The sequence below is a fragment of the Chenopodium quinoa genome, unplaced genomic scaffold (genome assembly GCF_001683475.1).
Source record: "Chenopodium quinoa cultivar QQ74 unplaced genomic scaffold, ASM168347v1, whole genome shotgun sequence".
NCBI lineage: Eukaryota > Viridiplantae > Streptophyta > Magnoliopsida > Caryophyllales > Amaranthaceae > Chenopodium > Chenopodium quinoa.
Window position 1 is genome coordinate 6,906,794 of NW_018742205.1, and position 12,483 is coordinate 6,919,276.

At 32.0% G+C, this 12,483-nt stretch overlaps 2 protein-coding genes and 1 long non-coding RNA gene across 3 annotated transcripts; 2 read left to right on the forward strand and 1 right to left on the reverse strand.

Annotated features, from left to right (window-relative positions):
* The first annotated feature begins 4,008 nt into the window (after positions 1–4,008).
* Positions 4,009–6,401, forward strand: LOC110725939. The gene is made up of 3 exons (XR_002512264.1): positions 4,009–4,750; positions 5,058–5,307; positions 6,166–6,401. It is a non-coding gene; the product is annotated as an uncharacterized LOC110725939 (long non-coding RNA).
* A 1,523-nt stretch (positions 6,402–7,924) lies between these two features.
* Positions 7,925–9,886, forward strand: LOC110732800 (peroxidase A2-like). Its single transcript, XM_021912809.1, has 5 exons — positions 7,925–7,953; positions 8,072–8,312; positions 8,412–8,600; positions 8,897–9,062; positions 9,346–9,886. Exons 1-5 carry the CDS (start codon positions 7,925–7,927, stop codon positions 9,762–9,764), a joined length of 1,044 nt encoding a protein of 347 aa, XP_021768501.1. The 3' UTR covers positions 9,765–9,886.
* A 180-nt stretch (positions 9,887–10,066) lies between these two features.
* LOC110731046 (40S ribosomal protein S26-1-like) lies at positions 10,067–12,298 on the reverse strand. The gene is made up of 5 exons (XM_021910901.1): positions 12,095–12,298; positions 11,916–12,008; positions 11,296–11,380; positions 11,055–11,185; positions 10,067–10,413 (listed from the first exon to the last, which is right to left on the reverse strand). The coding sequence occupies exons 1-5, from the start codon at positions 12,095–12,097 to the stop codon at positions 10,351–10,353; spliced, it is 375 nt and encodes a 124-aa protein (XP_021766593.1). The 5' UTR covers positions 12,098–12,298; the 3' UTR covers positions 10,067–10,350.
* Between the last annotated feature and the right edge of the window lie 185 nt (positions 12,299–12,483).

Sequence of the window (12,483 nt, forward strand, 5' to 3'; positions counted from 1 at the left end):
GACTTGTGAATTAAAATGGTTGAAACAACTATTACGAGATTTGGGTATGCAACATTCGCAGGGTATGAATTTATTCTGTGATAGTCAATGAGCTTTGTACATTGCTCAAAATCCGGTGTTTCATGAGAGAACAAAACATATTGAAGTTGATATGCATATTGTGAGAGATGCGATTAAAGATGGTTTGATTTCACCTTCGTATGTTCCTACAAAGATGCAATTGGCTGACATATTTACGAAGGCGTTGGGAAAGGCTTAGTTTGAGTTAGTTCCTACTTGACAAGTTGGGCATTCGAGATCTACATGCTCCAACTTGAGGGGGGATCGATGTTAAGATAGAATATATCTTATTATATGATAGAATATAGAATATATTTTGTGATCTTGTGATATTATCTTGTGAGGAGAATTATTCCCCAAGTCATATACTTTGTATAAATATTCCATAACGATGAATGAGAATATTGAAAATGTGTGCTTAATTTGACAAGTACTTCGTTTGAATTATTCAAAACTTGCTAGTGTGCAATTTGTGCATGCTAAATGATAATACTATTATTTTTGGGTAGGTGAAGGTCAAAGTACCTTATCTTCCACTCTTCCAGCTATTCTTGTTTCAAGTTTTCAAGTTTGGAGGGCAGTAAGGGTAACCACTAATTATTATTATTATTATTATTATTATTATTATTATTATTAGGGTACCAAATTGGTCTCATTATTGTTAAATTCTTACAAGATTAATTTGACAATTTCGTGTGAACGAGCTAGTTAGCTCGATCTAGCTTGTTAGTTACTTACTATCGAGAACTTAGTTGATCAAACAATGTTATAGCTATAATTATCATTAATTTTTGTTTGATTTAGACGTTTCAAATAGTTATTTGATGATCAAAATTATTGCTCAAAACCAGAACAAATGGAAAAAGGAAAAGAGGTACATTTTAATTAATAAGTTAGATAATTGAATCTTAGATATTACAATGGTGATTGATATTCAAAAATTATAATAAGAATGTTTCATTGAATCTTACTTTGATTAGGCGAGGTTACACTTAGCTTTTTTAAAAATCATTCAACAAACATCAATTATATTTGTTATACTTCATTTATTTAAGTCACGACATAATCCATGCATGACACACAAATTTAGAAAGATGATAGAGAAGTTAAATTAAAAACAAATTAATCAAAACAGTTCAAACAGTTTTCATATTGTTGTAAATTTTTACTCCTTATAATTGTTTCCGTGGTAGTTTTGTGCTTTCGTTTGAGGGGCACTAAATTTTAAGCACCTACAATCGCCAATGTGCCAAAATAGGCAGAAATAATACGAGTGTCGGCGTCGTATGCAATTAGTGTTACGGTACGAGACTGCGAGTATAGAGTCGACCCATACTCTAGTTCTACTACCAGCAATAATGTTCAATCTGATTTAATTTGTTTAGACGACATCGAAGTGATAGCCATTTTTTGTTTTAACATAAAATATAGTTGGAATTTTGTTAAGTTCAATTTGTTTAATATATATTTTTTTAAGGTAAGATGAATGACTTTACTGAATTGACACTTTTACAGGTTAAGCCGGTCAATCTCCGCAGGTCAATGCTTGAGAGTAGAGGGGAGGAAAGATAATCCTCTATTCCCAAACATATGTAATTGATGGGGCTCGAACTCATGACCTCAAAATCACAAGGTGAGTTTCCTACATATTATTTCTATAATTTATACTTATTCATAGTTGAACTTTTAATTGAAGGTATGAATGGCAATGTGTAAATCTTGAACTATTAGTTGTTTGGTCGATATGGTTAATTATCTGGATACTAATGTGCACGCTAAATGATAATACTACTGTATTATTTTTGGGTAGGTGAAGGTTAATGGCTTATCTTCCAGCTATTCTTGTTTAAAGTTTTCATTTAGGAGGGCAATATGGGTAACCACTATTACTAGTTAGAGTACCAATCTTCGTGAAACAAAAGGAATATAATAGATTATTGCTCCCCCTCCCTTATTTTTATTGCCTTATTTTTTACTTTTTATGGTCTTTAAAACGCGTCTTAACACGTAAATACTTAATACCTTCATTTTTATATATCTGGAAATTATAAAAGTTTTATAGTAATAAAAAATATAATGAGACGAATTAAACAAGATTCCACATGACTATATTAATCTATTATAGTATAGATTAATGAGAACGTTTAGTCAAATTTTTTAAAAATTTGACCCAAATATTGTTAATATTTTCTTTACTGTATTTTTGCTCCTCTTATTTATTTATTTATTTATTTTGGTAATTAAAGGTTTCAATGTATTTTTCCTAAAAAAAAAAAATCTTCAAATGAAATTTCATTTCCCCATTAATATTTTTATTTACGTTTGTTCTCCCAATCCCCAATATCTTGTTAATTTTAAAACTTATATTTCTTTCGTTTCTAAATTTTTGCCTCGTTGCTTAATATGTCAAACTTTTAAAATTTTGACAATTAATTGTTGTTGATCCATAAGAAATAATATATGTTTCAAAAAAAAAACAAAAATAATATAATCATGTGGGATTTTATTGTTGGATTCTTCTCATTGCATATTTTATTAATATAAAGTTTTTTTAATTTTTACGTGCAAAGAAATAGAGTTGTATTTGTTTTGAGTAGCCTAGTATTGGAGACTATAAAAGTCAAATGAGGCAAAAAAAAAAAAAAAAATCTGAACTGAACTTATCTAAATTTATTAGACCTTATTAACCTATTATTAGACCTTATTAAACTTAATTATTAGACCTTATGGAACTTATTGGAACTTGTTAACCTTATTGAACTTGTTAGAACTTATTATATTGGACCTTATTGAAACTTATTGGACGTTATCAAACCTTATTATTATTAGACTTGATTGGAACTTATTAGACCTTATTTAACTTATTGGAACTTATCAGACCTATTTAACTTATTGAAACTTATTAAACCTTATTGAACTTATTAGACCTTATTGAACTTATCACCAAAGCTAATATGGGGATTAGTAATCTAATTTGTGGTAATAATAATATACTTATCCATCATCCCGCTAGATTAATAGATCCTCAAAACGAGGGTAATAATGCTTCCTATGGATTATTTTCCCCCTCATACACTAGGCACGTCAAATTATGATCTCCTTTTAGTTTCCCAAAAAAGCATATTTTATTCTAATAATAATAAAAAAATAATCCCTATGTTTCTTATTAATCATTACATTTGAAATTATTTTTATGAGAGCGAGATAAATGGTCAAAAATATAAAGATAAAAAAGAGACATAGGAAGTATATATTACTGTTAACTTGTTAGGTATGTTGACTAGAATCAAAGAAGAAAGAAAGGGTCAAAAGAACCTAGAATTTCTAAAAATTACTCCATCATCCTCAATTCTAATCAATTATTGATGACTTTTCCTATTCAACAGATGGTGCAAAGACTTAGATTTGGCAAGAAAATTTCCTCATATAAGACAGAGAAATGTTGAATGTCACTACTTCTCAACTATTGTGCATTACGGGCCTCAATATTCTTTTGCCAGAATATTATTAGCCAAAATTTAACGTTCTTCTCGGGGTATTAGATGATACATATGACGCATATGTTCGAGGAACTCGAGTGTCTCACCGATGCATTTGAGAGGTACATACTATTTGAGATGAATGAATATATGTCGAGTTTTTACTAGTTCAATATTGTTGAAAATTTGAAATACAACTAGACAAGTGTTGGCCTAGTGGTTAGGAAAGAACGTAACCTTCCAACTTTGACTGTGTGGATCCACTTATCCTTCAACGCTATTCCATTCTTAAAGTGTCTTGACCACAATTTCGGACCTTGGTGACTTGTGAAAGGTTCTGCATCAATAGGGTTGTTCTTCTTACCTATAAAAAAATGTTATATGTAGCCTTTATGGGTACAAATAAGCATTAAATATGTTTCCTTATATGGTACTCCCTCCGTTCCCTTTTAATTTTGACGTTTGAAATTATGCGCGGTTATTAAAAAATTGTGTAAAGTAGAGGTATATTGGAATAATTCAATGATTAAAAGTACAATTTTACTTTAAAAAAAATAATATTGTATATGTGGGGTGAAGAAAGTAAGAAGGAAAAAGAAGAGAGAGGAGAGAAAGTAATAATAAGTATTAGAAAACCATTAAAATAGTACTAAAAGTACAAATGCACTTGGAAAAGTAAAGATATTTGAGTATTTAAATTGTAAAGCAAGGCTAATTTTGTTTATAATTTATGACTAAAAAAGGAAAGATACTAAATGTAAAGAATAAAAAAGAACACCTAAGATGGAAACGTAAAAAATAAAAGGGAACGAAGGGAGTATTAATTTAGGAATGTATGAAAAATTACTCGCAAATCAGTGTAATTAATGAAGATATTATATTAATATTTTTTTCTTTTAGGGATATGAATAACATTTTTCTATAAAAAATTAACAAATTATGAAGTGCTGCTTTTATATGATATCGTAGCATTTGTTGTATAGCAAATGAATTTTTATGTACTAGTTGTCGTCGCTCCAAAACTATATGCCAAAGCCTGACTAATCGTGTATACATGCTTATTCCACAGGTGGGACTTGAGTTCAATGGAGAAATTTCCCGCAAATTATATGAAAGTCATGTACGAGTTTGTCATTAATACTTTAGATGATGTTGCCAAGGAGATGACCAGCATTGGAAAGCCATACGCTGGTATTTTTGCAAGAGAACAAGTAATGCCTTATGTTAATAAGAGTAATTCTTGATTTTAATATATTGTCGTGATTCCAGTGGATCCTCAATTAGGCTTATACTACTTCCGTTTCACATTATGTGCAGCAATTGGGTGTTTTTTGTGAGACATAAAAAATTCAATAATTGCCCAAAATGTGAAAGGGAGGTAGTATTATAACTTGTCCAATGCTCCATCTCTTTATATATGGGTGTTGAGTGCAAGGTGTGCAAGGTGTGCAACGTATACATGAACCTTGAAGGCTTTAACGATCAATGAAATTTAACAATTTTGTACGTTGATTTCAGGTGCAGAGATTGATAAGAAACTACTTTACTGAGGTGAAATGGGTCAAGTCAAAATATGTGCCAACATTTGAAGAATACATGTTCAATGGGAGGAATACCTCCTGCTCGCAGTTAATTGAAACTCTATGCTTGATGGGTATGGAAGAGATTACAGAAGTTAAACCTTTATATACAGTTAATGCAGTATAATACGACGACCATGGCTACTGCAAACATTGGCCGACTCATGGATGACATGACCACTTGCGAGGTAAGAAATTAATTCATTGAACATCGTTCCTTACATTATCAATCCTTTGAATGCTTAACTTTAGTAACTGCACAACACTAATTTGTCTCTCTATTGATAGAGTAAATAAACTAATTTTGGGTTTCAACCATCATCAGCTTAAACTTTAATTTTGGTTGAGATGGTCTATATATGTTACCAAGAATTAGCATGACAATAAAGGTCACGGGCGGTTCAAAACTCATAGACTGACCACTATACCCCTCATTTCTAGTGAAATATTTAACGCTGAGTATGGGGAGACTCATTTTGTATCCACATTTTAAGTCTAACTAACTCTCATATAAAGGGGCCGCACGATAAAGTTAATAAATTAATTCAGAACTTCAATCACCAGTTTAAGTTTTTAGTTGAATGAATATTTAATGTCTATTTTGCAATTTCAGGTCTTTGATTTGGATGTACTAATGTTATTTCGTAATGTAATTAACCTTTAATGTTAGCATAAGAATTAAGGGAAGTGGGAGTTTGGGGAAAGTTGGGTGGATAAAGAAGAAAAAAAAATAGATGAAGTAAGAGAGAAAAAGTGTGTAAAAAAGTGGGTGTATGTTAAAAAAAATAGGTCGATAAAGTAAGAGAATGAAAATGTGTATATTTTTTAGATTACATTGTGGGGGTACAAGAGGTAATGTAGTAAAAGAAAATTATCAAAAATGGAATAAATTAAAGTAGATCGATATATTAAGAGTATTATGAACGGACAAAAACAATTTTTGTTAAGAACATTATAAAATTTCATTCATGTATTCTTCTAATGGGATGTATTATATTGTATTTAAACTCTGGTGATGCTTTTTAACATGTATCTACTGATAACAGGCAGAGCTAGCTAGAGGTGTGCGCCTTGCCTCAAGTGTGGAATGCTACATGAAGGATTATAATACGAGTTAGGAAGAAGTGTTGCAAATATTTACGAAAATTATTGATGACGCATGGAAAGATCTAGTAAACGAGGGGTTGCGAGCCAACTCATCCATTGGCGGACTTGGCCTTATGCCTGGTGGGTCAAATGACTCACCAGGGCCCAAAATATTTTTTAAGTTTTTTAAAAAAAATAAAAAAATAAATTATTTTTTAAGTTTTTTTTTTTAAAAAAAAAATACTAACTTTGAACCTTTTGTTAATGTTGTTGGGTTTTTGATGAAATGTGAACCTAATGCTTGTACAAATTTTAATCTTGTCAATTATTAGTTTGTTAATTATTAGAGAGATAAGCTTGTCATGTTGTCAATTATTAGCTTGTTAATTATTAGTTTGTTAATTTTAGTCTTGTCAATTTTAAACTTGTTAATTATTAGTTAGTACTGTAATCTTGTCAATTTTCTATTTGGATGATCTTTGTAAATAATTTTTCTTGGGAATTTTGGTAAATTTTTTCTTTTTACATATTTGGTTATCAATTGTGACTCACCAGTCGGAAATTCCTGGGTCCGCCACTGAACCCATCCTCTAATGACTATGATCACTTGTCCAGCCCCATTTTTGATCGAATCCTTAACATTGCTCGTGCAACGGAGGCTTTCGTAAAGTCCGCAGTTAAAGATGATATAGTCGCAACATATGCTCAACCCTTTTCAATTTAAACTCTTGGTTCTCTGCAAGTCCACATTCCATATATGATATATAGCTTATCTATTATAACCACAATCCACAATATTTTGATTTTCTACAAAGATTTACTAAGAAGTTTTTTTTTTTTTTTTTTTTTTTTTTTTTTTTTTTTTAAAAAAAAATTATTTTATTTTATTTTAGAGATTGAGAAATTTCAAAGAAAAGTGATCACTTGGCTTAACCTTAGAGCTCACTATGACATATTACTTCATTACCTTGTTTGGGTCGCTGTTGTACTGTTGATAGAATTATCACAAACAGTCTATATATGTATCATGTATCCTGATCAATAATCCTTTTCCATTAAACTTCGAATTCTCAACAGTTTAATCACACATTTACCTTTAATATCATGTTCAACAATGGTGGTATCTCACAGAAAATACAACATATGTTTTGGAATAAATGATATTGTCAAACTTGACACACTTGTCAATACACTAGTTTTACCTTAGGTATAAATAATTAAATATTTATAAACATCCAAAAAAATATATTTAAATATTAATTAGTAAAAAATTTAAAATATTTAATACTATGAAACTTTATAACCTACACAACAAATTTAAATCATGACATTAATTTTTGACATGTTTGCAAAATCTAAATTTTTTTCATATATTATCGACAACTAGTGAAAAACAATTTTTAGATTTTTATTTGATGGTAAACTAAAACTTTTAAAAATTATGATGGTAAAAAACAATTTCGTGTTTTTTTGTGGTACGGTGGTAAAAGTCAAACAAACATAAAATCCGCACCTATGCTACTAAATTAATTGTAAATACTATAGAAATTCACTTGTTTAGCTTAACGACAAACAAACATAAAACAGATTATTCTATCTATGTACAAGTTTATTGTTCTAACAAATAAACCCAAAATCCGCACCTAGATATCAATTCATGTCATTTCATTAAGATGCCTAATACATTGGGCATACACTTGTTTTGGGTCCAACATCAACATGCCAAGTGAAACACCAAACCAAGCATTGTTGCACTTAAATTGTTAATATTTGCATGAACAGCCATAATTATTAGTAGCATAACAAAAAAAACTTACCTAATTCAATGTCCTATACATATGTCAACATATATACAATCTAATTAAGACATAGGCAAATAAAATTGAGTTCATTCAATTCCATAACAATTGATGCTACCAATATGTTGCTGTTGTTAATGTTGCTTACCATGCCGTCTTCATTTGCTCAACTAAGGCCGGATTATTATGCTACTTCATGCCCAAACGTTAAAACTATCGTTAGAAATGTGGTACAAGAGGCAATGTTATCTGATCCTGACATTGCAGCTGCCCGCCTTCGACAGCATTACCATGATTTCTTTGATAATGTATGCATATTCATGCACTTATATTGCATTTACAATTAGTGCATGATATATTTCTAAAAATAGATTATAACACTTAATGGCAAGTTGTTGGTGTTGTAGGGATGTGATGCATCAAATTTGTTGGACAATAGTCCTACCATAAGAAGTGAGAAAGATTCGCCAGCATTGAAGTTTGCAAGAGGCTACGAAGTTACTGACAAGATCAAGTCTGCTGTCGAGGCTTCTTGTCCTGGAGTTGTGTCTTGTGCTGATATCGTGACTCTAGCAGCTGAGACTTCGGTTTCCTTGGTAAAACATCGCATCAGCTATACATATATAAGCTCTATGCATGCATACTCAGCTCGTATCTACGATTAATAATCAACTTTGATTTATAAACTCAATTAATTAAGTTCATTAACATGTCTCGACAGAGTGCAGAGACATTAAGAATGAAGATTTTGGATGAAGTAACATGAAAGATGTACTAAATTTCAATCGATTCACTATAAAATCTTAATATGAAATACATCACTCACTAATAAGTGCTCGTGTTATATGCTCGTTAAATTGTTGATCTTACTACATTTTAATCACTCTTGCAGTCAGGAGGGCCTTCATGGACTGTGATGTTAGGAAGGAAGGATGGTACAGCGGCATTTCCAGCAAAAGCCGACGTAGATGTTCCTTCTGCCTATGTTAACTTGAGCAATGTTGCCTCCAAATTCTTCAAGAAAGGCCTCGATCTCACTGACCTTGTTGCATTATCTGGTAAGTCTGTCACTATACGCACGGACGCACGTATGCCAATATTAGCCTCCTGTCAAGGATCATAGCGCGTTTAAGCCATAGTTGCTCGTTACACCAGACCTATAATTTGTGTTATTTTACGACTTACCCCTTTTGCTATTTGTTATAATATTTTTATCATCGCTTTACACACATCTTATAAGAGGCCGTGTTGCTTGCTGCACACTTGCACCAAATCTATATTCTGGTCTGAGTTATATATCAACATTTTTCTGTAAGGTCATTAACTAGAAATTGAGTGTAGGTGCTCATACAATTGGACGTGTTCACTGCTCGATAATGAAACCTCGGCTATATAATTCTGCTCCTCCTGGAAGTCCAGGTTTGAATCCATTATACTTGTCGAAGTTGCAAGAAACTTGTCCCGAAAATGGAGGTATGGATCCTGAGACAGAGCTTGATCTTGGAAGCCCCAGAACATTTGACAATAGCTATTTCATCAATCTTCAGAGTAATGGAGGCCTCCTAATCACAGATCAAGATCTATATTCAACTTCTGGATCTCCCGCTACTGTATATCTTGTCAACAATTATAGTCATAACCAAAGCATGTTTTTCGATCAATTCGTCCACTCAATGATCAAGATGGGCAATATCAACCCCTTGACTGGGAACAATGGAGAAATAAGATTAAATTGCAGGAAGGTCAATAATGCTAATTAGAAGAGAACCTGAAAGATGGTGTTCCATTATTGCATTTGAGCTTGAAGCATCGAAACAGAAGAATGCCACTATCCCTAACAGCCTCGCCAAAATGAACCATTTTATCACTAGGTTAAAGAATAAATGCATTCATGCATAAGCATAATAAGTTCATGTTGTATATCAATATACTAGTACTACGTATACTCTTGATAATAGACAATTTATTAATTAAAGTCATTTATGAAAATTGAGAGCTTAAAATTTTAATTATGAATTTCACATTTACTCTATAGGCCTCTATATGTCGAAGATAGGCACTGTTTTCAAAAGACTACTGCACTGCAATACGCCAATAGGCAGACCTCTGTATTTGATGTAATTTTCTAATACGGAATGATAAACAAATAGGCCAAAGAGCCAGCAAAAATATGAGTGAAAAATAGTCTTTCAGAAGTACAAAAATGCCCAAAACCGGGAACTAGTTTAAAACTAACAAATTGGAGTAACGTACTGCTGAACTCATTGCAAAATTGTCAGCTGAAAGCATTAGAACATGATTTCTAGAATCAACTGTTCACAAGAGACCTCAGGAGACAAAAATTGCTCAAGTTCTAGCAGGTGGTGCACCAGGGCGAGGTGGTGCTTGACCAGTCTTAGGTGCATCCTCCTGATCAATGAAAAGAAACATATGTTATTCATAATCTTCCAAATCCTACTGAACTACTATCATTAAAAAAGACATGGACAAACACCACCAAAACCTTTGGAGGCAGGACCGCAGGGAAATGAGGTTTAAAGTTATATCAGTTCACATTATACAGTAATAAAACAGTTAACCAGCTAAAGGCGTGTTTATTAAAGAACAGATAAGTAAAAAAAAAAAAAACATATAATCCATCCTGTTTCTACAATTGCCCAGCACCCTATCAGATAGGGGGATAAAAACATATAACAAACTGATAAGTTACACAAAAGTATCAACCCTCCTAACTCCTAAGAAGCTACAAACTAGGACTGTCACTGCACTAGGAAAGCAAGGCAGCATTAAACCTATTTATCTAAATTCCAAAAGCCACATCAACACAAGCTATACAGCCTAAAGAAGAGAATGTCATGCTTCAGGACTTTATTAATACAGGCAAATTAGAACAGCCATATTTTATATGCGTAAAGCATAATTTGAATGAACATGTAACAAGTATGATTCAAGATTTCAAGCACTATCATAAACACTAGCACAGAAACAAGACTCAACAGTTTGCAGTGACTAAACTATTGAGGGTTAAATGCCCAGTCAAGAGACAATACCTTGCGTCTGTAACGTTGTGGTGGCTCACGGACTCTTCTCTTCTCACGTGATCGAACTCTGACAACATGTGAGTGAATGGCACAAGAGACACAGTATTGCATCTTGGTGTAGAGCTTAGGAAGAGTGTAACCTAAAATACATACATCAAAATTCACATTTAGTCCATTCCTCCGAAGGGAAAATAGTGGCAAAAAGATGAAAAACCAGCACACAAGAACGACATCGACACAAAAAAATTACCATCATAAACACAAGCTTCCTGGACATCCCTAACTGCAGCTTGCTCCACAATGTTCCTCACAAGGAATCTCTTGATTGCCTTGTCCTTTAACAATAACAACAAAAAACAGAATTTCAAAAAGACATTTAACTTCAAAATCATGACCATTACTTAAATTTGCAATAATACTACAACAACAACAAAGCCTTAGTCCCAAAATGATTTGGGGTCAGCTAACATGAATCGTCACAAGCAACCGTCAAAGAAATGGAGCATAGCAAGAATGTAAAAACTAAAATTAACAATTGCTTAACTACATTCCCATATATTCAGTAAAGAACGTCAAAATCTTAACAATGAAATCGAAACAGTTCTATAACTGATGCATCTTATTGACATGAATAAAATTAAAATTAACATGCTCAAAATAATACAATCTTTGGATCAAACAAGCTAAAACATCAATTTATAAATAAATAAACAGCTCAAAAATCAAAATATCAAACTAAATCTCAGCATTATATATAAACACATAAAATTGGAGAGCTTTTATAAGAAAATTGCCAACTAAAAGTAGTATAATTAACATCAAAATTAAGAAAAAAATAGTGAAATTATGAAGAAAAAAAAAAAGGAAGACCTTAGGGCAGCATTTGCCGCAATTGGAGCAACGAATGAAATTGACATGACCACGGCCGTGTTTGTTGCGACCTCCATTTCTCCTCTTGAACGTCTGAATCACAGAAATAACAATAGAGAAAGAAATCAATGAAAAAATCAACAGAAAAATAGGAGAGAGAAAATGGAAAAATGACGAACCATGGCGATGAAAGCTTCAAAACCCTAACAATGTCGATCTGAAAACTCAACGGCTGAGCAATTTTATTAGGGTTTTTGAATGAAGAAGGTAAATGGAAAGAGGTTGTGTTTTAAGATGAAGTGGTGGGTTGGATTTTGGAGATTGGGTTACGAATATTTTGGGCTGTGCTTATTAAGCCCAGTTTTGTAAATTTGTGTACAAATTTTTACCTAGACTTTAGGGTAGCCAGCTTTTCCTACACCCCCATGCTACTACGTCGTTTTATATTGAACCATTCTGCCATTTGTTTTTTTCTTCATCTTTTTTCATTTTTGTTAACTTTCTATTCAAGCAACTATATAATGATTTTCTTAACCTAATTTCCATTTTATTTATCTCATATTTTACT